The sequence below is a fragment of the Ornithodoros turicata genome, chromosome 3 (assembly GCF_037126465.1).
Source record: "Ornithodoros turicata isolate Travis chromosome 3, ASM3712646v1, whole genome shotgun sequence".
NCBI classification, from domain to species: Eukaryota; Metazoa; Arthropoda; class Arachnida; order Ixodida; family Argasidae; genus Ornithodoros; species Ornithodoros turicata.
The window spans coordinates 28,273,499-28,298,909 of record NC_088203.1 but is presented as its reverse complement, the minus strand read 5'-3'; the positions used below and the strand labels follow the sequence as shown (position 1 = coordinate 28,298,909).

Genomic DNA, 25,411 nt, shown 5'->3' with positions numbered 1-25,411 from the left:
GGCTTAACACGAGCACGGTAAAACAACGCGCAAACATCGGTAAGTCACTCACCTTTTTCCCCGCTGCGACGGAGCCTCCGCTCTCGTCGACAGCCAGGGATCAAGTGACGACGGAGCGACCGGCCGCACGTCTTCTACCTACGAGAGACAGAGCTGGACTGACTCAGGCGACGCGCCGCGGCAGCTACGCATGCGCGCGCGCTCCTAGCGCCCTCTGCTCCACCCGACCGCGCATGCGCGCGCTCCTAGCTCCCTCTGCGCCGCCCGCGAGGGTTTTCGGTTTCGGCTCTCCGCTGCGCGCGCGCGCGCTCCTAGCGGCGACGGGTGGCTTCTGAGTTTCGGTGTCACTCTCGTTTCTTTGCGCGCGCGTTTAGCTGTATAAAGGCAGCGCGCACCGCACTCGCGTCATCACTACGTGAAGATGTTCAGCTACCACTCGTTACAAAATTGTTCCCGCACCCACGCTTCTTGGGAAGAAGTGGAGAAGGAATGTTTCAGCAGCGAAAGTCCCCGCAACGAGCTCGTCATCACTGCTTTTCGCTACGTGATAGACATGGTAGGCTTTGGCAATATAGGAGAGATCTCGCCAGGGCCACTGCAGGAGATGGTGCGTCGGGTCTACGCCCGTTACAAGAACGTCTGCATAACGGTTCCTGACGGACCCCTGGGACTGATGAGCGAATTTGTGAGTCTGGCCAACTCAGAATTCAACTACATCGCTGCAGACATCGTGGACCTTCTCGCTCGTGCCATCGCTCATACTAAGCACGCCCTGCGGAAGCAGCGACATTTGCAAGCAGTCTACATCGCCAACTTTGTCATTGATTTATTGAAATACCGCTTAGTTATTGACATGCAACGCATTAAACAGTCCGAATAACGTTGACGAGACTCTGTCTTTTCTTTCACTGAAACATGTTTATTGAATACAAACAAAGGAGTTGGACGATAGATGCCTGCCCCCTCCCTGACTTGTCTGATCTAATGAACAGAACGAGATGATCAGATGTGCCAGAAAAGGGGAATGTTTGTAGCATAGGCTACGAGAGACAGGGAATGGACAACCGTCGATCTCAGAGAACAGGAAAGAAGTGTTTAATGGCGTGGCAGGAGCTGAGCCCAGCGCATGCTCCCGCGCTTCCTTTCACGGAAGCGTGGGGTCAGGAAGAGGAGCCACCGCAGCAATGGTAGGTGAAGCGACGTCAATGATGTTGTCTGCCATCCGGGCTAGAGCGTCGAGCGAAGAACCCTCGGCGGAGGCGAGGATCATCTGGACACTGCTGGGTAGGCGGTTCAGGAAGAGTTCCCGGAGAAATGTTTCGTCGAACGAAGCAGCCTTATCACCCAGAAGCTGCTGCATTCTCCTCAGGAGCTGTGTAGGCTTGCGGTCACCAATATCTTCCGCCGAAAGAAGTTGCTGCAGGCGTCGTCGCTCAGACTCCGACGTTCGGTTAATGGGCGCCATTTTGAGTTTGTCGTAGGGGTTTTCTTCGGGGCGCTGTAAGATGATATCCCGGACTTCTATTGCGGTCGGAGGCGGTAAGGCCAACAGGACGTAGTTGAACTTTGCCACTTGAGACGTAATGCGATGAGTGGCGAACTGTGCTTCCACCTGAGCAAACCATACCAGGGGGTCCGCGGGCCAGAACTCGGGCAGGCGGATGTTGACCGATGCAATCTCTTGCGGTTGTGCTCCGCCGCCGTGTGTACCGCCGTTGCCGGAATCAGTCGGTGTAGTCATGGCCATGGCTGGTTGCCCCGGCGTAACTCGAAATGTTCGGGTCACCACTTGTAGCATAGGCTACGAGAGACAGGGAATGGACAACCGTCGATCTCAGAGAACAGGGAAGAAGTGTTTAATGGCGTGGCAGGAGCTGAGCCCAGCGCATGCTCCCGCGCTTCCTCGTTATCGACTTCCTTGGCCACATGTTCATCGCAGCGTCGTCATTGTGCGGGTCACGGTACCAGCACGATGACGGTATGGTCATTCTTTTCGTACACCTATTCCGCTACCGCACTGCCACGATGACCCCTGCTTCTCCTGTCTGCGAGAGAGAGAGAGAGAAGCATATCTCGACTACAACTTTTATTCTCGATTACATGCGCGTGCAGCTCTTTGTTCCGCGGTTACTCGATCCCTGACGACGACGCTCTCGGGCTCTCTTCCGGGTTTTCCGATGCTGCACAAAGAGAGAGCACTATCGTAATCCTATACGCGTCAAAACACTAGGAAAGCTTACCGTATTCGCAGCTTCCATAAGGGAAGGAGTGTACGGCATCCACGAGATAGCGCTTGTCGTCGTAGGGGACCAAGCTCTTCTTGAGTCTCAAAATGGTGTACATTGTTTGCTTTATACTCTGGATGGTGCACTGCTTCTGAGAGACTGTCTTTTCATTGAACAGAGAATCTCGGTACACTTCGTGCAATAAATGTTTCCTCACCACGTCTTTCTTAACTCCTTTCGCTCTCGCGATCTGTTTGTGTGACCCAGCCAAGAGAATGCTGTACATTTTCGCTCGGATGGCTACGACTTCCTGAATAACACCACCTCCCGTCTCGTCTTTGAAGTACCCCATCTGGTTCGCGTGCTCGTCGTTGAAAAGCGGGTGGTCCGGTGGATAGGAAGACAGATCTAACTCATTCTCAATCTTCATGAGCTGTTCTTCCAGGCTTTCACACGTGAGAGAAAAAATTATGCTGTCCGTATCGCTATAGATCAATTGCACTGGACACGTCAAGCGAGAAAAGAGAGACTCGTAGGTGAAGCTGTACATTCGGACTTTGGATATCTCTAGAATGGTAAAGCCCACGTAAAGGGGGTGCGTGCATTTGACCCTCCTGTTCTGCATCTCGTATAAGATGCACTTGTCACTCAGAATGTGAAAATGCTGACTGCTGACGGAGCTAGCTTTTCGGAGCGCGCTTTCTTTGTCGTAGGCTATAGCGTACCTTTTCATGCGTCTCACATTTTGTATCGACTTACCGAACGTACTGTTGGACATGGTTTTGTACAAAAGTCGTTCGAATTTCGTGGTGGCGGCATTCCTCAACGTGACGTTTCTATGCACGAAGGCTCGCAAAAAAATTGTCTTGGCGGAACGAAAGAATGCTGTGAACACGCTTTATTTTCATGCCCAACCTCACATACAGTGCGAGCAATGCATAATGAACGGCGTAGCGTTCTTTATCGTAGCACGTCAGCAAGAGTTTCTTTGTGGGAGGGGCGTTCAGCGCCAACGCGTCTTTCAAGTGTCGCTGGTAGGGGGAGAGTTCGTTCTCGTTCACACACCTGTGTTCGGGTGCCAGGGGAAAATCCCTGGTGAGTGCGTGCAGTTCTTCGGGGTATGTCAAGTCTACCACGTAGGCGTAACCCACTTCCGAATCGTGAGGAATGTTGAGAAAATCGATCTCGCTCCACCTCGAAGGATCGACCCACTCAAAACCACCTGTCGGGAGATGGAAAGTCATCGCGTACGGGTACAAACTATTCACGTCGAGGTACTGGATAAAAGTATTTTCTTGCTGTGGATCGTAATCGTCGCACTCCTCGTGATTAGCCCGACAGTATCTATGGAAGCTGTTACAAATGCCTCCCCTGATTCCTTTCTCGATCGTTTCGTACATCTCCTGATCACTTATGAGCTCGAGCTTGACTTTAGTGAACTTCAGAGCGCTGCTCCACGCGTAACTGGCAAGGGACACGGTGCGTAAGATATCTATCCTATCCGTTTCTTGCGCAATTCTCCTGAAATGCAGCACGACGGCGCAGAGTTGACAAGTGTCGAGCGTAACGTAGAGACGCGTGTAATCGCCCAGGTCCTTACATTCGAACAATTCGAAAATCTCGAGGGCGTACTGATAGTCCTCGTCCGTGATCTCTTGGTCGTTCAGGTCACTTTTGAAAGCTTCCTTTGGCGGTAGTGCGGGCAAATTGTACGCTTCGAAACTGTCGACGAAGGTGTACGGGTAAATTCCCTTCTTGAGGAGGCGTCGGAAACGGTCACCAAACATTTGACGGGTACAATGAAACGCGCTCTCGCCACCGCTGGCGAGCAGAGTTTCCACCAGGTTCGACAAGGACAGGTGGAAAAACTGCGTGGTATCGCGGAAATGGAGATCTCCAATATTGAACCCACTTATCTTTTCCGAACTCGAAGCTAAGATCCACGGTTCACCGATATTTAGAACGTGCATGTATCGGAGAAGGGAGCTCAAATCGTATTGCAGGTTGTGCACGCACACGACGAGTTCTTTGGTATTACGACACGTAAGGTTACACGTATCACACAGCGTCGCGACAAAATTCGAAGAACCGGGCTCTACGAAGTGGGTGTGGTCGTGATGCGACACTTTCCGTGTGTGTCGGTTAAATGCGATTCCACAAAATTCGCAGTGCGTAGCGCTCGCGTGCCGAAAGTGGTCTTCCACACTCATGACCAACGGTGAGGGAAGACGGTTCAGCCTATGGATTTGTTCGCTAAATCCCTTGAGCGCGAACAAGCATTTTTCTGCCGCGTTGGGTCCCAAATAGCCATCTACGCCCATTATTTTCCCGTCACAACTCCGCACTACAACGATGCTGTACGAACTCATCCTGTGCACACTCACGGCGTCCTTAACAAGTGCATCCTTTTCCAAGACGCTCTCCGTGTCTAACACCGCGAAATAGGGTGTAGAGCGAGAAATGAGGCGACCAGGCTCTACTGAGGTTGATGGGTTTAATGACGGTTAATGGCGATGAACCGAAAACGAAAACTCGGGTCACGCGCAGTGCTGCGCGTAACCGATGGCGGTGCTGGTGATGATTATGACGCTGCTGCTACAGGGCTCCCCCCCGTGGCGGATGACAAGGCTGGCGAGGAGGGCCGAGGTTGGCGGAAAGGTCGGGCGCCGAGGCCAAGGAGTGCAGGAGCCGGACCCGAGGCGGCGGGCGGCTCGTAGTGTGCGAGCTGCGGCGCCCAATGCACTCGACGTGGAGGGGGAGGAATGCTGGAGACAGGAGGTGAGGACGGACGTAGGGAGGGCGGGTCGGGCGATACCAGAGGTGCAGACTCCAGGAATGCGGGCTTAAGCCTGTCGATGGCCACAGTGTCAGGTCCCCGTGGAAGATCGAGGCGGAAAAACTTCGCGGCTCGCGAGATGACCTTGTAGGGGCCGTCATAGGGAGGCTGCAAGCTGGAGCGCACAGAGTCCCGGCGGACGAAGACGTGGGTGGCTTGATTAAGGTCGGGGCTCACGAACACGCGTGTTGCGGGACCGGAGCGGGTAGGCGTGGGCTTGAGGTCCCGGAAGAGCTGGCGGAGACGGTCGATGTAGGAGGAAGGGTCGTGCACGAGCGGGGCCGATGGGCTGAAGAATGCTCCGGGAAGGCGGAGCGGGCACCCGTAGACCATGTGGGCCGCGCTGCAGTCATCCTGGCGGATCGCGGCGCGAAGGCCAAGCAGGACGAAGGGTAGACGCTCGGGCCAGGTTGTGTCGCCGTGGTCAGTGGCGCGGAGGGACGCCTTGAGCTGCCGATGAAGGCGCTCGACCAGGCCGTTGGCAGCCGGATGGTAGGCCGTGGTTCGGATGTGATGGGTTCCGAGGGCGCTGCACAGGTGACCGAAGAGGGCCGATTCAAACTGGCGTCCTCTGTCCGTGGTTACAGTGGACGGGACGCCGAATCGGGAAACCCAGGAGAAGAGGAATGCGTGGGCCACCGTCTCTGCCGTGATGTCAGGAATCGGCGTTACCTCCGGCCAGCGGGTAAAGCGGTCGATGCACGAGAGCAGGTAGCGGTAGCCTTTGGCCGGAGGAAGCGGGCCGACCAAGTCGATGTGGACCTGGTCGAAACGTGCATCTGGCGGAAGGAACCGCGATGGAGGCGAGATGGTGTGGCGGTAGATTTTGGACCGCTGGCAGGCCAGGCAGGCCCGCGCCCAGTCACGGACGTCGGCATTCATGCGAGGCCATATGTAGCGCTCTGCGACGATCTTTTGCGTGCCGCGCACGCCAGGGTGGGACAGCGAGTGGAGGGCGTTGAAAACATGCCGGCGGAAGGCCAGGGGAACGAAAGGGCGCGGGGTACCAGTAGAGGTGTCGCACCATAGACTTGCCGTCGAACCGGGGAGCGAGATCTCCCGAAAAGTGGTGGATGAGGCGGGGGATGAACGAAGGGCGGCGAGCTCTTGATCAGCCTGTTGCGCCTGGGCGATGCCGTCCAAATCGACCGCGGGGGGCGGATGGAGAGCATTGACGTCCGGCCGCGAGAGTGCATCGGCAGCGGCATTGTCTTCGCCTGCGACGTGTCGCACATCGGTCGTGAACTCCAAGAGGTAGCACATGTGGCGGGTTTCACGAGGCGAGTGGTTGAGGGTGGCCGATCGCAGGGCGAACATGAGAGGCTTGTGGTCGGTGTACAGCACAAACGGACGGCCCTCGAGAAAATGGCGGTAGTGTCTGCATGCCAGGTATGCGGCGAGGAGCTCACGCCCGAAGGTGCTGTAGCGTGTTTCGGCTGGCGAGAGGCGTTGGGAAAAGAAACCGAGAGGTTTCCAGTGGCCATCCTGACGCTGCTGCAAGACTGCGCCGACAGCAGCGGTGGAGGCGTCGACGAACAACGCTGTCTCGGCGTCAGGACGAGGATGGTGGAGCAGCACAGCATCTGCCAGGGCCTGCTTGACCTCTTCGAACGCGCGTTCTGCTGCCGGTGTCCACTCCAGAGGGGCAGCACGGGCCTCTTTCGGATGGTCAGCGCCGAGAGCTGCGTAGAGAGGCTGGAGCAAGGCAGCACAGCGAGGCACAAAACGTCGGTAGAAAGTCACGAGGCCGAGGAATGAACGAAGTCCTTTGCGAGAAGTGGGGGCAGGAAAGTCTCGGATGGCCTGGACCTTGGATGCGAGTGGCCGGATGCCTTGCGGGGTGATGGTGTGTCCCAGGAAGGTAAGGGTGGTAACGCCAAACTCGCACTTCGCGGCATTGATGGAGACTCCGTAGTCCTCCAGGCGCGAGAACAGGGCGCGCAGATGGGCGCGATGAGCCTCCGGAGATGGACTTGCGACGAGGATGTCATCCATGTATGCGAATGCGAAGTCCAGGCCGCGGAGCACTTCGTTGATGAATCGTTGGAATGTCTGCGCAGCATTACGCAGGCCAAAGGGCATCCGCACGTATTCAAAGAGGCCAAAAGGGGTGGTTATAGCAGTCTTCGGGATGTCAGGGGGATGGACGGGAATTTGGTGATAGGCTTTGATGAGGTCTATCTTGGAGAAGATGGTCGCTCCGTCAAGATTCGCGGTGAAGTCCTGAATATGGGGAAGCGGGTATCTGTCCGGTACCGTGACGATGTTGAGTGCACGGTAGTCCCCACATGGGCGCCAGTCACCAGGTGTTGCTTTGGGCACCATGTGGAGAGCGGAAGACCACGGGCTGGAGGAAGGCCGAATGATCCCCAGTTCGAGCATGTGCTCAAATTCCCTCTTGGCAATGACGAGGCGCTCCGGAGCCAGCCGTCTGGGGCGAGCGAAGACAGGGGGGCCCCGTGTCACGATGTGGTGGGTGACGCTGTGGCGAGGTGGGCAAGAGGCGTGCGATTGGCGCAGGACAGCGGGGAACTCCGTGACAATGGCGGCGAAAGCAGTGGGCAGCGGTAGCCGTATGGTGGGACTAATGGCGGCTATATGCGCTGGGGCTCCATAAACGTGCAAAGAAGTAGTGTTGTCGACGAGGCGCTGGCGTCTAATATCCACAAGAAGGTCGAAATGGTGGAGGAAGTCGGCGCCAAGGATTGCGAAGGGGAGGTCGGCGATGGTAAAAACCCAACGAAATACTCTGCGCAGGCCGAGGTCAAGGGTGACGGAGCGTTGACCGTAAGTTGAGATGGTGGACTTGTTGACGGCCTGCAAAGCCAAGTCTGGTTGTCGGTGTCGTTTTTCTGCGGGGGTTGGTGGAACGACGCTCACGTCAGCCCCGGTATCCACCAGGAAGCGACAGCCGGACACGCGGTCCGTGATCCGGAAGAGCCGGCTGTTGTCGCCCCCAGCCATGCCAGCCGTTAATGGTTGGGGGGAGCGTTTCCCGGCCACGAGCAAGGGGCCTGGCAGTTCCTTGCGGCATCGCCGAATTTTCGATGATACCAGCAGAAGTGGTTCTGAGAGGGCGAAAGAGACCGTTGACGGGATGGCGAGCAGCGACGGCAAAACGGGCGCCGAGGGGAACGTGGTCGCTGCGGGGGAATGGCGTCCACCCGGTTCACCAGGGCCGCCACCGTAGTCTGGAGTTGCTGGAGCGACGTGCTGATGGCATTGATTGCAACGTCTACCGGTGGAGGGGAGGTGCGGGGGGCCAGGGCGGCAACGGCTCCTGGAGATGGAAGGCCAGCCATGGAAGGCTGGAGATGGAAGGTCCGGGTCACCAGTTGTAGAGCGAGAAATGAGGCGACCAGGCTCTACTGAGGTTGATGGGTTTAATGACGGTTAATGGCGATGAACCGAAAACGAAAACTCGGGTCACGCGCAGTGCTGCGCGTAACCGATGGCGGTGCTGGTGATGATTATGACGCTGCTGCTACAAGGGGTAGGGATGCGTGTACTGTATCTTGTTGAAGGAGACACTCTCCCCCGCTTTTGGCATTTCGAGGATCACTTCGTCTACGTCTCGACACAGACGTTCGTGCTGCTCCAACGCCTGTCTTGTCCCATAGCCGCTCGTACACTTCTCACAATAAAAATAGTCACCACGTCCCATGAAAGTGCTAAATTTTTTAATGCCATAGAAATGCTCCCTAACCTCGAGCAGATAGACTTTATCCTTATAGAGCGTACAGGGAACCCGTCCGGTAGATATCGAACTCGTCTGCTCGTCGAACACGTAGATGTACACGGAGATTTTGTTTTTTCTCTTCCACAGGGTAATGTCTTCGTAAGTGACTTGGAAGCAGGGGGGCCAGTACGTCACGCGCGTCTCCGGGTTCCGCGGATTCATATATTTGTGATATCTGACATAATGGTTTGCATTCCTCTTTAACGGATGCAAGAGTGCCAGCACGCTATACTTGAAACACTCGTTTTCGTGATTCGGTGGAAGTTTGACGTTTGTGAGAGTCTTTCGTTTTCTTTTTTGCAGCTCGGGAAGCTCGATCGTGCACCCAATCCGCTTCGGTTTTAAGCGCGTTAGTTTTAAGTCGACACATTGGACGTCGTTCGAGGTGAAACCAGACCCTTCTCTCGCATAGTTTTCAACGCGTTGCGAGGATTCTGCGATAGCAGCATTTATCGCGCCTTCGATTTCTTGACGGCTATGAACCACTCTCATGTGAAGGTTCACGTGAAGGAGATGAGAAGTCAACCCGTCGGCTCCGTCCTTAACCATGAGCGCCTTCGAGCACAGACAAAATTTGAAAGGCATGGGATAAGCTTCGAGGACGCGCGCGATTACTGGAGCTATGCTCGGTAGATAAGAGTCGCAAATCGTCGACGTTGTCGTCGTGCGGGGAGCAGAGAAGCGTGTACCTAGTAGCCGTTCCGTCGAATGCCTCGTCTGTGACAAAAAAAGGAAGGAATCGTCTCTCCGTGACGGAGGGATGATTCTCTACGACGTGTTCTCGCAATTCAACGATTCTACGACCCTGGACAGGCTCAGCTTCGTTTTGAAATTCTGGACTTGCATCTGGTGATTCATCTCTAGCCCTACCAGACAGAGGAATGAAATCTGCATAGGACTGATCCCCTTCCCACATGAGCAATTCGTCTGCATTGTCGTGCCCATTTAGGGGTTCGTCGTCGTCGTCGTCGTCGTCGTCGTCCGTTTCAGGTATTACGAAAGGAGGACTACTGACTCTGTCGTCGTCGTCGTCATCTGAAAGGACGACTGGGCTGTTACCGAGATTCTCTATTCTAGCTTCGTGCTCTCTTTCTACGGCCACGAGCATGGCATCGATGGGGTCGTACTGACATACGAGACAGCGCGGCACTGCGGTCAAACAAAATCAGTACGATATTCCCCCTCACGAAACAATGCTCACTTTTCCCTTCAGTTGAGGAACGCTTGAGATTGATGATGAGAAAGGATGGGATGAGTCCCTGTGTGCGTTCAGTGTCATGCGGAGACAGCGGCTATTGGTTCCTGAAAAACAATGTCATACATAGAATACACCCTCACAGCAGAGACGGTCAACTTACATTTTGGTCCACGAAACGCCTCGCGTCGTGGATGGATGCCCCTCGTGGGCTTTCGATCAATCGTCGCAGAACCAGCGCGCCTTTTATAGTCGCTACACCGCTCTCCTCCTCTTCGCATTGCGACGGTGTCGTCTGTACTTTGACCACCCCGCCTTCCGCCTTTCGCGCCTTTTTGCGATGTCGCATATGACAATGATACCATCGACGTTGAATAAAACATTACACTAATTTCTAGCTAACATTCTGGGGTGTACCCTGTTACCCACTCTTAATAATAAAACTTTTGAAATCCACGCTAAGAAATCCACCCTTCAAATTCCAATCCTTTCAAATTCAAACTGTCAAAATAAATCACAATGGGTCTATGCAGTCCAGTGTTAAGCATGGTTTTACGTGAGAAAATCAGTGCTTAAGAAGGTCACACTCCAGAATAACGAGTCTTTATGCAATTCTGTGTGGTATTCAGCATGTATCTCTCAATTATTCATCAATTTAATTAAGTTAGAGGCGTAAATAACTACGCGTATGAATACTAGGAAAACAACGCTTCAGAGGTTCGGCCGTTCGGCCAGGCCCCCACAGCTCCCCCTCTTCGCGGCTCTAAAAAAATGTTTGCACGTCAGAAACACGTGGTATTACTCCGTCAGGCATCATAGTTGATACCCATTGGCCGAAGGACATTGCGCGCTCCGCTATTGGTTGGCAAAGTTTCAAAAGAGCATTCTTTCGCGGGCTGCCTGTCTGGCGGGCAGTTACTACGAGAAGAGAAGGGAGAGAAGTGGCAGCGGCGTCTCGCGTCTCGACGATGTCAGTTGACACCACGGTATGATGGCATTGTTCAAAGAGAAGTTCCAGATTTGTTCGTGTGTTAAAGTGACTCAGCGCGTGTTGTGATGTTTCCCCGACACAAGTACCCTACGTACGAACAGTCTCTCGAGTTCAGAACTGGAATGCAGTGGTGAGCTGACGCCTGAGGAACACTTGTGAGCGCCGTCGCATTTTCAAATGCAGTCACAACGAAGACAGGATTCGGTGTCCGTGCGACAAGCATTGCCCGCTTCGTTGAAACCTTCGCACTGCAACCAACGAAAGGAGATGCTCACCGTGAAATCGCATGCACTCGTGTGAGCGTCGCTCACTTCTGGGAGTAGAGTGTGTGTTTTTCGAGTTCGAACTTGGTCAACGAACGCAACGATTTGGACTCTGTAGGCACGGTGAATATTTGTGTCAGACTTTTGAATCAGTACGATGTTTCAAATAAATGTGTATTTTGTCAAAAAATTGCCTAGTTGTTCTGGAATACGGAATAACAAGCGTCGGGCATGAAAACCAGTAATAGCGTCCTCGATAAACTGCACCGGTGCGCCCCGGTGCGACCTGGTGCGACTTGCCATCCTCGATAAACTGCAGTGGTGCGCACTGAACGTCCTCGATTAAAGGAGTGCACCCGTTCAGTGCAGCACTGAGTTGCCCCGAACCCACACCGAGAAAATCGGCCGAGCGCCAGAGTGCAATCCCAAAAAGCATCGCGATTGCCGGAAGCACGGAGGAAGGCGGAAGCGGCAAATAGCCAGATGTAGCCGTGCAAGTAGCAGCAGACAGTCATCGTCAGCATGGCATTCGATCGGTGCCGCTCGCCAGGTGCCTCTCGCTACGGGTCGCGCAGCCTACGAGCCACAACGAGCACAGATCTCTAGGTAGCGCATGCTAGTATCCATCAGATCCACCAGTGCAGTGCAGTTTCATGTTCGATAATGCCTCCGCCCAGGGCACCGCCAGTGTAGAGCGCCACGCACCACTGTGGTTTCGGGGCAATTCCGGAGCAAGTTTATCGAGGACGCTATAAGAGTAAAAGCCGATGGTAGCCAGTACTGGCCAGTACCGGGCCGAAAGGCGAGCCAAACTGAGAGACTCCTGATTGGCCGAAAGGTAGGCATCATAGTTCATTTTCATTGGTTGCATGTCCAGTGTTGCCTGAATTATCTCAAACTATGGGCTCTATGGGGAGCTGTGGGAGCCTGGTTCGGCTACTATTGGGGACGAGGCTATTAGAGAAAATGGAGTAACGACGGAGCTGTATGGTGTTGCGTGATGTGCTGCATGAAAAGGATAATCACTGCAAGCTCTAATAAAGCATATGTTTCTTCTGCCGATTTCGTCAGGTATTTTTCAGACGTGTAACGACTTGGTGTGCTAACACGCGCGTGTAACTTATGAAGGAATTCATTTGTGAAGTGACATTGATGCAGTCGTAGCTGTTTTGGACAGGCAATCTGGTAGCGAAAAATGTCCACGATAGGCAACATATAAAACGTACCGCAATACTGCTGTGTCGACCATTTGTCACGACGGTAATCACGTATATCACGGTAAACATCATGGAAACGTCTCTTGCTTTCCTCGGCCTCGGCCTACGAAGAACCGCTAATGTTATGTTTGATAAGCGCCGCGAAAAGTGGTTTAGCAAGGTAAAACTGTGCCGGGAACACCGTCACTTAAGGGATGTGTTTAATTAAATCACAGTGAAAGATAGCAAAGGAATGTTACTGGTCATATCGAAAGCAGATCTTGTTCACCAACATATCAATGGATTGTTTAAATAGTGTTCCTGTCAATGGACAACTGACGTTTTCGTCTATACTGAGAAATGTTGGCCCAGAGCTTGGTTTCTGGATGCCACAAAACACTTCTCGCCAATGTGGTGCATTGTGACTCAATGGGGCATTTACAGCTCAGTGTCATTACCACATGAGGCAAGTTGGCTCTCTCAGGTGCTGTCACTGCAGTGCTGTAGAAGATCCAGAGTATATTCTTTGTCATTGCCCACACTACTGAGCTTTCCAAACTGCCATTTTGAGATCTCAATAATATGAACTCCTGCCCCTCTCTCTAAAATTTATTGACCTATAGCTAAATCGAGCCCACGAATGCCTGCTCTCGAAGCTCTTTTGGTTTGGACTCCATGGGACATTATTTCCTTCCTCACACCACAAGCAGCTATGGGGTAGAGTACCACCCCAGGCAATGAAACTCTGTCCATCTCAAAATAAAGTTGATGAACAGCATCTGCAACTTCTGTGAGGTGGTTTAAACCACTCTTATAACTACATTATACAGACAAAATACAGAAACCGACACTTCCTCAGGTAGGACCTAAGGAAGCGTGGACCTCCATGCGAAACCTTGTACAAATTAAACTTAAACAAAAATCTTCAGTGTCGGTTTCTGTATTTTGTTTATGCGATCTACAGGACTTGACTCCCCTCTTCGTATATCAACCACATGGTATGTGTAACCTAGGAATGCTGGTATGTGGGTGGAGTGACTAGCTTGCCACAGTACCACAAATAGGAACACAAATGGCTGATAAATCTGCTACAGAATCTGGGCCAAGACAATGAGCACTTGGAATCATCACAGTTTTCAATACCATGCAGAGGAAGACAGAGTAGAGTACCCTCAAATTTTTTACTACTTTTTCTGAATTACTTGTAATTATGCAGCAGCTACATAGGCAGCAGTTAAAATGCTACTCAGAATTGCAAAAACTTCATGCTAGCACTCAATTCTTTTTTCAAACTTTGGTTTGTGATGTGATGAATGTTTCGGTGACTTCCATGGGCCCGGTTTCACCAACTCTGGTTAACTGAACCAATATCAAGGGTTGCCAATCCTCGAACAGACACTTAACAGACACTTCTTTTTTTCCATCGGTGATGTGGTGAAGCAGATAGTTTAATGACCGTTCATCTTAGTTCAGATGCTGAAAAGGTTGGTGAAACTGGGTCATTATGTAGCCTTTGTGTTCTGGTGCTGTGCAATGGTTTTTCGAGGGATTCAAACTACAAAAAAAGGGTAGTAATAAAAAAAATTCTTGGCATACCTACCTACCTACATATATGTCCTGGACAGCATGTAAGAAACTCAACAGAATATAAATGTCATCATGACATTGGTAGACAGACTGATGCCGAAACAAATCAGAAGGGGAGGGCTGGGTTCCACGAATGGGCACTTGTTCACTGCCTCCTCAGGAAAGAAAAGTAGGACCGAAAGTCGCGTGCTCTGTCAAAGACCACCATAATCCCCTCAAGACCGTGCCTTTTTGATGCGAACTCGTCCCCCCTAGCTTTGAGCATAGCTCAACTGTACCAAATTGGTGGCACTGTTGAACAGTATGATGTCATTTGTTTTTATGATGGACAGTGTGATGTCATTTGTACCGTTTCTAAGGCACTTTGTACAAGGGTTTTGTATGCCAGCAGTGTACTGTCTGCGAAAGGTAGTTTCCGTGTCCACTTCAAGAAGACAATTTTTTTAAGAGGCTTAGAGGATGCGTAACTAATGTGTGATTCCCACTAAATATCAGAAGAGAGGTGCACACTTAAATACCTGAAACCCTCAACTCAATTAATTGTAGGATCAAAATTACGTGGGAATACATTGAGGTTTGTCTCGTTCACAAAAGACATCATTGCACATTCTGCAAAGTGCATCGGTAGTTGCCATGGCCTACATCAATCATAGATACTGCAAACCACTCATTGAGCATAGTCAGTCCACGGTGCACAAAGTGAAAAGCGTCATTGCCCATTGTGAACATGGCCATGCAACAGTGCTTGCGGCTTCGCATTTCTCACTAGTTTCTTTCATCACTTTGTTATGAGATGACTAACGCTTTGCCAATTCAACACTTGGAACTTTGGAACAACTTTGCAAAGCATATGTACTCGTATGCACTTCCTTTAATCGCTTCAGGAGTATTTCTTCCGTAACATATCTCAGCAAAGCAGTATGTCATGTAGGTAACACAATTTTGGCACAGTATTTGCTTGATATGTCCAACAAGCAGAGATATCAAATCTTTGTGCCAAAATGGTGTGCCACGTGTCCGTGTAAAGACGAGTCGCTTAGATGGAATAGGTACAGCATCTTAATGTTGAATGCAAGAAGTTAATGTTTGACAACATATATGTCATGGGTTAAATAGAGCAGTATATCATACACATCAGAAGAATGCCAACACTTCAGTGCTTTACCTTTACCTGTTATTCCAATGTTTACTCTCCCTTCTATTGGAATTATGTATTTCAGAATCATTTTTGAATTACTGAATTTTAATTTGGCAATCCTTTCACATGTCTTGTGATAGACAGATTAGCAATGTAACCAGTGTTTATGTGCCTCTCACAACCTGCATCTTTATGCAAAAGTACTCCAAAAGCAGGGAGACGACATAACTAGACAAAAAAGTAGAGAACTCCAACTTAACATAACAAAATAACAAGGTTTACTCAGACGTTTCATCCGTCATGCGACGGAGATCATCAGTGCCTAACTGAATGAGCGATTGCACAACCGGTCATTATTTAAGGAGATGGGAGTATTGTTAGGGGAAGGGCCACGGTTTTTCTTAAAAACCGAGGGGTCACTGCGTATGTTTCGAGACTCTAGAAGCTTCCTGTGTCCCCATCTTTGTTCTCTCTTGTTATGTTAAGTTGGAGTTCTCTACTTTTGTGTCTGCATTTTTATGTCTGAGGGTGTTTTTGTGACAAGAGGGCAAGGGTGCCGGCAACATGGCACATGTTCAAAAAAATGCAGAACCAGAGAGACACACACACACACAAAAGTATAGCATAACAGAGTCCCAATGATTTCGTCGTGTCCGTTTTGATGTGTCGTCTGTTCTACAGTTTTTTTTTTTTTCGTGTGTAGTTTCTGGATTTTAAGCCCAGGAGCAGTTGCTGCAGAGGATGCTGAGAACATGTGAAGCATACATTTTCTCATTCTCACATTATGCTGTAAGCAGTGTGAAATACAACCCAAAAGGAATTTAATGAGAGACAACTTGTCATCAAGATCAGTGTGGGAACATTGCAACGGAAAAATAATTCTGAACCATAATGAATTTCTATCCTATTTAATGGTACAGTATCAGATGAAAGTAATCCAAATAATATTAAAGAAGTAACCGTGCAAATTATGAGTCAAACAGTGAAGCTGGCTGCAGTACACTACAATGTGTCACATGTAACAATATCAGTGTTTCCAAAACTGACACATAAACCTTAGGGAGGCCGCAATAGTCAAAGCAAGGGTTACACCAGTTGGCGAAAACAAAAAGCAGATGAAATGAACGCAATATGCGACAAAACCAAGGAAACTATCACGCTACAACTGCAATATATTGAAGTTGTTTTTAAAAAATAGAAGTTAGTTCAGCGCACAGATATCAGCTGTCGAACACACAGCCATCCCGAAAACTATGCCCATCTTCGTTGATGCACCCACGAATCCACAGGAAGACCGCAGAGGCTTTCCCACTCGGATTAAGTATCTGTACCTGGAACTGTGAACAGTTTGGTGTACACTCCAGAAAACGAGAACAGCTGATTGCCGATTTCATGGGCGCGGCCATGCGAGCCGCCAAGGACAGTTCAACAGAGGAGCAATTTGAACGCGAATGTGGCGCTAGTGGTAGGCGCAACAATTTGCACTTAAAAGGACGTAAAGTGACCAAAAATTAAGCAGCGAGGATGCGTGCTTGCTCATTTGTGATTATTTGGGCCTGTAATCCACATCACGGTTCAGAAAAGCTGCTAAAAATGCCGATGACTGGCACAAGAAAAACGAGTTTGCAATGTTTTTTGACCCGTTGCGGTTCAAGTGAATATATCTTTTTTGTGCTTCCTTCCCTTTTTTTCTTTCTTGTTTTTTCTTTTTCTTTTATTGCTTTTTACTGTTGTCGGTTCGTTCCGGAGCCCTAGCTTGGAAAGCTGCTCCTGTTTAGTTTCGGTATAAATCGGAATGTGGGGGCAGGGGGAACAGTCCACCGCTCCTCGAGTTTTCACAGTGCTGGCTCTGCCCCCCACCCCCACCCTCGAATTTTCCCTCCGAGGACCTCTTTGAAAATGCCGTACTTCTCAATCTCTAACTCCATGTCCAGCAGTGCTCTCCTTCAGGTTAGGTTAGGTTGGGTTAGGTTAGGTTAGGGCTCGCTCCCCCTTGCCGACTTCCGAGTTAGTGCGAGCGAAGTATCTCGATAATGGAAAATCTGCAACGGTGCACTAAAAACAAATGTCACCTCTGGGGATAATAATTTGAAGCACATCGATGAAGGATTCATCTCATATCTAAACCGATTGCCAGCAATTCTGCTCTTTCTATTTCTCGAAGAAAGAAAAAGAGCTTCACACACACACACACACACACACAAAATACATCTTAGTGAATTATGCAAATTAGAATGCCAAAATACCTTGCAGATAAGGTTTTCCTCCACTCGCGTACGCGTACGTGCGAAACTAATGTACACATAGTCCTAGTTGTTTTATTTTAAAAAATCTCCATTAAAATATGCTACGACCACGAAGTATGCGTTTGTGGCACCCCGTTTATTTTGTGTGTGTGTGTGTTTCAGCCTGGGGGGGGGGGACAAACTTTTATAAAAAAGTCACGAGAGCACGTCATTTTCACAGTTGAGTTCTACGGGCGCGTATCTTTTCCAAGAGAGACTGTAATGACTAATAAGGATGACTAATCAATTAAATTCATTATTTAACTCTAATAAGAAAGTCTTGAACAAAAGCCAGATACCGATATGAGAGACTGTCCTAGTTAAAATCCACGTTTAAAAATTTTGAAACGCGTACGTGTATTAAAATATCCCTGTGGCACCCCGTTTATTTTGTGTGTGTGTGTGTTTCAGCGTGGGGGGGGGGACAAACTTTTATAAAAAAGTCACGAGAGCACGTCATTTTCACAGTTGAGTTCTACGGGCGCGTATCTTTTCCAAGAGAGACTGTAATGACTAATAAGGATGACTAATCAATTAAATTCATTATTTAACTCTAATAAGAAAGTCTTGAACAAAAGCCAGATACCGATATGAGAGACTGTCCTAGTTAAAATCCACGTTTAAAAATTTTGAAACGCGTACGTGTATTAAAATATCCCTGAATTTTGACATGCAAATGGCCAAAACCGAAACTGTGGCAACCACGTTTGGGGTGGTGGTCTTCACGGTACGGGATCTGTATGGGATACTTCTGTAAGTCAACTGCGCTCGCAACTATATTGTCTTGGCTCAGAAACCGTATGTTTCTGGAACGTAGAGAGGGAAAAAAGGAATCACACAACAGGAATATACTTCAAGTACTCTTCTCCTTAGGGAAGCGAGGAAGCGAAAGATTTATTGACTCTACGTTGCACTAGTGTCAGCGCGCTGAGCGGTTGAGCTGGAATTGGAATTAGAATTGGAAATGAATCAAAAAGAACGATAAATATTACTAAAAAGAAAAAGAATGAAAAAAGCGTTATCTGAGCTGATCGAACTCGGTTCACTCTGGAAATTGTTGCACCGACGACTGGCGCCACGTTCGAACTTACCTAAAATTGCTCCTCTGTTGAACGGTCCTTCTCGGCTCGCATGGCCGCTCGCATGGCCGCGCCCATGAAAGCAGCAATCAGCTGTTCTCGTTTTGTGGAGTGTGCACTAAACTGTTTGTAGTTCAAGCTACAGGTACTTAATACGAGTGGGAGAGCTTCGGCAGTCTTCCTGTGGATTCGTGGGTGCATCAACAAAGATGGGCATAGCCTTCGGGATGTCTGTGTGTGTCAGCCGGTGTCTTTCTCCGTCTGTTACGTCGCGAGACAACTGAGATCACCGTCTGTGCGCGCTCAGGAAGCTTGAAATCTGCCCTGATACATATACCGTAATATACAACTTCAATATACGCTGATACATATACGGTCAATAAATTGGGACTTGCTCCACGGCAATCTTTCCCGGAGTTCACAAGAGACACTGTTTGTGGATTTATGCCTTACATTTAATCTATCGCATGTCGTTCCACATCCTACGCGAATAACTCATGCCACGCAGTCAACCCTTGACTTGGTTTTAACCTCCCATCCTGAGCACATCACTTCTTTGCATGTCACTGATGGTCTCAGTGACCACAAGGCCATTTTCTAAGATATCTCTTCAAGTCGTCCAAATGTTCATAAATTCAACGATAAAACCATATACGACTATGCTTGAGCTAACTTCCAAGCTATCAACGAGGGTCTTGAAGCTCTGTATGAAAATTCATTTCATGGCACCTTGCCTCACTCCATTGAGGATAACTGGTCCCTCTTTCGTGACAACATAAACTACCTTACCGAGTACAATGTTCCAAAGATAAGAGTGAAATCTTATGATCACAATCCTTGGTTCACGAAAAGTCTTAAAATCCTGCTAACCAAGAAAAAGCGCTTATTCAGGAAAGCAAAGCGTCTTGGCGACAACGTATCATGGGCTAAATTTCACTACTGTGAACGGGAATACAGGTGCTCGATCAAGGAAGTGAAACATAAGTTCTTTACCATCGACCTCCCGTCTCTCTTGACGAATAAACCAAAACAATTTTGGAAAATCTTATCTCCACCAAAATCCCACCGTATCAGTCTAACTGACACCCGCCGACAGCGACTGCGCCAACGCTTTCGCTTCCTTGTTTTCATCCGTTTTCAACACCGATAACGGGTACACCCAAACTCCATTATCAGTAATCGCCTTGTCACCTATGGTCCCCATTCATATCAGCACTCACGGCATTTGTAAAATCATTGAGTCACTTAAGCTGTCGTCGAGTGCTGGTCCGGACTCTATTAACCCGAAGGTTCTATACAACACGAGATCTATTTCCAGCAAGATTCTATGTTGCATATTTACTCAGTCACTCCAAGATTCTGCCATACCGCAGGACTGGAAGATGGCGAAGATTGTCCCTATTCACAAATCAGGCAGCTGCCACATCGTTAATAACTACCGCCCCATTTCACTCACATCTATAGTATGTAAAATTCTCAAACGCATACTCCAACGTAGTTAAGTGCCTTGAAGAAAAATGCTTCTTCTATCACTTGCAGCACGGGTTTCGAAACCTCTCTTCATGTGAAACTCAAGTAGTCAGTTTTGTTCACGACATCTTTCTCCACACGGACAATAATCATCAGACTGACGCCGCTTTCTTAGACTTTCGCAAGGCCTTCGATATGGTGCCGCACTCTAAGCTTCTATACAAACTCTATCTGCTTAACCTCGACCCGTATGTTGTCCATTGGATAGCTCAATTTCTGACTAATCGTACGTTATTTGTTACTTGCAACAACCACCTATCCCCAGATGTACCTGTGCTTTCTGGTGTCCCTCAGGGTTCAGTCCTCGGCCCTCTCCTTTTCCTTATCTATATAAATGACCTTCCTTCAGGCATATCTTCCACGATTTGTCTCTTTGCTGACGACTGTGTAGTGTACAGGCAAATCCTCTCTCCTTCTGACCAACTAACCTTACAAAGCGACCTTTAACTAATCCGGCATTGGTGCAATGAGTGGCAAATGCCTCTGAACATTGCACAGTGTCGCATTTTGTCGTTTTCTCGAAGACGGGTCTCCTGCCTTCCTCCCTTCCCCTACACTCTAAGTGATATCACATTAACCCGAGCAGATTCTTACAAATATCTTGGAATCCACCTTTCCTCCAACCTAACTTGGAACGAGCACATCAACCACATAATAACTAACGCTTCTCGCTCCCTAGGCTTTGTTAGACGCACCCTCAGGTTAGCGGGCTCCATCTTAAGCTCCTAACCTTCACGGCTCTTGTACGAAGCAAGCTGGAATATGCATCACCTATTTGGGACCCTCCCCAAAAGTATCTCTGCGACGCCCTAGAAGCCATCCAGAATCGGGCTGCCCGTTTCATTTCCAACGACTACAAATTCGATCCCTTGTAACCGCGTTAAAATCAAACCTTAATCTCGACTCACTCGAACATCGTCGCCGTATTGCCAAGTTAGCCCTCTTCCATTGGTTCTTTTTCATCTTGCCACCGCACCAATCGCCCATCACCCGCCCGAGTGTCATTTTTCCTCGCATCCACCACACTAATAAGGTCACATGCTTTCATTGTAATACCAATGCATTATCCAGATCATTCTTTTGTTCAACTGCCATCGAATGGAACAACCTCCCATCACCTCTCGCAACTATTATCTACCATACACTATTTTGTAACACCCTCTCCCGTTCACTCCACCCACAAGACCACCACGCTTGTATGTCAGTTGCTATGAAATTTTTCACCTCCCATTTATCATATTTGTTAATTATCTGTACTTACGTGAACGAACTCCCTGTTTCACGCTTTAATACTTGTTTTCATATAAGATTGTACTGTCGTCGTTTCTTTATTTTCCTGTTTACTTACTGCTAATTGTGTTGTTCTTTTCTGCTTGCTTGTTTGTTTCTATCAAGTTGCTGTAAATGTATCTTATGCTCCAGTTCCCACCCCCCATGTAATGTCCTCCGGACCCTTGGGGTTCTCGAAATAAATAAAGAAATATGAATGTTATACTAGTGCGTGCAAGTAGCGTCTGATATAGGTCCACGGTCTCGTCATGATACAGTGAGGAATACTGCGGCACACTTGATTCAAAGCATTGCTGCGAGTTAGCTTGTTTCCCGACTGATTGTGTGCTGAACTGAACTTGCATTTTTGTAAAACAACTTCAATATAATGCAGTCGTAGAGAGATAGTTTCCTTGGCTTTGTGGCATATTGCCCTCACTTCATCTGCTTTCTCTTGGGCCCCGTTTGGGCTATCGCGGCCTCAATGGGGGTCCTGACACACGGTTTGGGAAACACTGAGGCATACTGTATATTGTTACATGTTGTAGTGTACTGAAGCCAGCTTCACTGGTGTATTGTTTCTTCGCATGATTACTTCTTCAACATTACTTGAATGAGGAATGCGGAGAATGAGGAAATGTATGCCTTGCATGTTCTGGATGTGCTCTATTTGCTGACCCCTGCTGTTGGGCTAAAGTCCAGCAACTACACAAAAAGATTAACAAATGCAGAACAGGAGACAGAAACACGGACACAATGACATGATTGAGATCATGATATGCTGTCATTTTTTTTTTCTGTGTCTCTGGTTCTACATCTTATGAACATGCTCCACATTGCCAGCACCCTTTCCCTCTTGCTACGAAGAGAGCCTCTCAGCAATAAAAATGCGGGTTGTCAAATGCACGTAAACAGTGGTTACATTTTTGGGGGGTTCACTCATCTAATGTTTATTCCAGAAAATGCTCCCCTAGTTCACATGGCATACTGAATATGAGTGTGCTCCACAGCCACAAACTACATTGTAAATTAGCACTGCAGTATGTTTATTGGCACACATGAAATTACCCTTCATAAGTGCATCATGCAAGCTGATTGATTCTGATGCCAACTGCTCATGAAATAACGTGGGGTGGGGTGAAAGACACTGTAATCACATGTTGCGTCACTAGCAGTGCCGTACTCACTCAGCAGTGACATCACAAGCAGTGATTTTTCACTGAAGCCTGCAACTCAACGATGTAATTTACATCTTGATTGCAGAAAAAGTAAGCACATGTTTGTTATTACTTGGTATACAGTTGAAACTTGTTAATGTGATGACGGTCATTCTCGTTGATTTTGGCAATGAAACCATTTTAGGATAAAAAAACACCTGTCAAGGTGTAAGCTATGAAAAGTAGTAAATTGAGTGAGGCATTTTAAATTGCCTTTTTTCCTTTATATTTTCAGTGCTGACATACATCAGCTTGTGTAACTGTCAACCTGGGCTATTCCAGCCAAAACCAGCCAGAGATGTAGCTTGACTCTGTTAAATATCACTGAAAAAAATTGTGTGCATTTTTTAGATGATGCATATATCGAATGTAACTCATCATTTTGTTTTCTTGAACAATGGGGGCACATTAAACTGTGCCGACATATGAAGTTGTCCCTTACGAGCTTCCTTCTGACATCTACATATGCATCATTTGTGCGCTTTCCTTGCCTGGTGTTAGAGGGGAACCACGGCTCTGCCATCCCAAAGGGTATGTAGAACGAGAATAAATCTGGTGACGTGGTGAGAACTCGAGAAAGGAACACATTTGGAGTCAAGTTTACAATAAATTTCTGACACACTAGCATTCTTGAAGGAGCCCCAGATTATTTATGCTTGTAACTGCTTGCTTGTGATTAGCTTCACATAAAAATATCAAGCTGATCTATATTCATTGTTTAACCATGTGTTTGAGAATAACAAGCACTTGCAAAAAATTACTTTTTTTTTCAGATAGTATATTCACATATAGGTCGTCTAAAAGAAATCTTCCCTTATTTGTATAAATAGTCCTCTCCTGCAACATATTGAAAATCTAGAGGTTTATTTTTCTTTAAGAAAAATTTTAAAAAATTGTCACCATAATGTGCTGCAGCTTGTTCGTCAGTTGAGGCCATCTAGGAAGCAAAAAAAATATTTTGAGAAACTAACGGTTGTATTTGCTCTTACGCAAGAAAAATGTTTCGTCAGCTCATTCATATCCCATCTGTATGACGCTATAGCACACTTTGAACAAATTCTGCATTCAACCGTTCTGCCCAGTTCTACAGATTAATTGCAGTCGCGGCTTCATAACAGCTTTGTCAACATTTATGATTGTTTTCACATACCTGAAGTCATCTGGAAAGTGAACAAATCTCATCATTTCAAGGGCATACCCTCTCCTATAGCATGTTCAGAATCTGCTGGCATGTGTTTTCTGTAGGCCTTATAGCATCAGCTGACCATATTGGCTCAGATCATGTCAGAATGCGACGTAACAACTTTTGGAAACAATTTATTATGATCTCGTGTGCCCTTCAACCACAACAGAAACAAAAAACCCAGTCTTTCTTTCAGTGGAAATAGGTGTTTTTGCTGCATTAACAGAAGGTGGCTCAAATTAATTGTGTACCTCCTTGTGGCCTGGGTGGAGCATGCCTCACTGTGCTTTATGTCCAGTAATTTCTTCTCCAACCGCATCTCTTTGGCAGTGAGCCACAACGTATGCAGTCTTCAAGCTTTCTTTCACCCGGAAGAACAGCTTACAGCTCTGCAGGCATCAGAATATTTGCACGCAATAAGGGGCTACAATCTAGCCCTATAGGTGCTAACGTTTTAAATGGTACTGCGAACACAGTCATAGTACCCTATATCACGGCACAAAGCAATTATGTCAAAGTTATGCTTGTGGAGGCAAAGTCACGCTTGCCAAAGCCAAAGAGGCAAAGTGATGCTTATGGAGGGTTTTATTATGCCCATGGTTTTATTAGTAATACCCATGACGTCATCATCGTCGAAATGTTTGAAGAGTTTCGTTTCCAGTGTACAACACTTTTGCTGCGCGTGAAGTCGGTTTTTTTCCGCCTCACATATTTCGGGAGATTGGTAGCGCCCGCTTCTTCTGCACCAATTGCGGTGGATTGTGGTCCAAAGGTACGCTTCCTCATTATTTTTTTTTTTTTAAATACGTTCTATAATCGTTCACATTTTTTCAGAGCAAAAGCATTGGACGGACCGATTGATTCGCCCGTTTCTCGGCTGTCGGACGGTACCGTTCGACGTACGTTGCGAAGGACTTCGACTATTGAAGGAAGATGGAGAAGATGGACCATCAGTGTCACTCTGTGACTGAAGAAGATTGTACGTGTGTGTGTGTTTGAGATATAAAAACATGCGTTTCTCACGCTCTTTTCGTTGCAGATTACGAATGGCTACTGACGGGATATCTACCCCTGGTCCTAACCTTCAAGCCTCCTCCGAAGACCTTCTTTTTGCGGATCGGCGATCAGTTGACCACCTGTCGTTGCGGTGCACTCTGGTCGAGAAACCCCAGCCATTGGTTAGACTCGAGCCTTCGTCCGTATTTGGGCTGCCTTCCCGGCTACGAAACCAAAGCTGGAGCCTAATTCATGTGTAACGAGAAATAAAAAAAAGGTTGTCTACTCTCATTCCGTCTCAGTTATGATGACGCCCGAGCAGAGGTTTGCAACCTTTGTGCAAACGCGAATGTATCGGGACTTGCTGCGATTACGCGAGGGAGACTTTCGCTCGATTCTCAAGACGATACCCTTACGTCTGTTCACCATCAGTGGGAAGATTGCAAAGAAAATGAAGCGTTTCGTAGATTACAAGCTCGAGCTGTTGGAAAAGTATAGACGAGGAGAGGCAGTCGACCCGTGTCTCATCAACGCGGGTTTCAACCGACCTATCGTCCGTCGCTACTGGCTTCTCCACACATCCCTCGACGTCACGGTGCAGACCGGCGACGACGAGCGTCGGGTCAGCACGTTGGAAGATCGTCTCACAAGGGTCTTGTGTATGTCGTGAATAAATAGTCTA

The 25,411-nt window shown here is 48.4% G+C and overlaps 1 protein-coding gene across 1 annotated transcript; it reads right to left on the bottom strand.

Annotated features, from left to right (window-relative positions):
• Positions 1–1,144: 1,144 nt before the first annotated feature.
• On the bottom strand, positions 1,145–1,747 carry LOC135389244 (uncharacterized). Its single transcript, XM_064619309.1, has one exon. It carries the CDS (start codon positions 1,745–1,747, stop codon positions 1,145–1,147), a length of 603 nt encoding a protein of 200 aa, XP_064475379.1.
• Positions 1,748–25,411: the final 23,664 nt, after the last annotated feature.

What these genes read in the sequence shown, in the direction of transcription:
- LOC135389244 (XM_064619309.1), bottom strand. Translation starts at nt 1,747, where the DNA reads ATGGCCATGACTACACCGACTGATTCCGGCAACGGCGGTACACACGGC.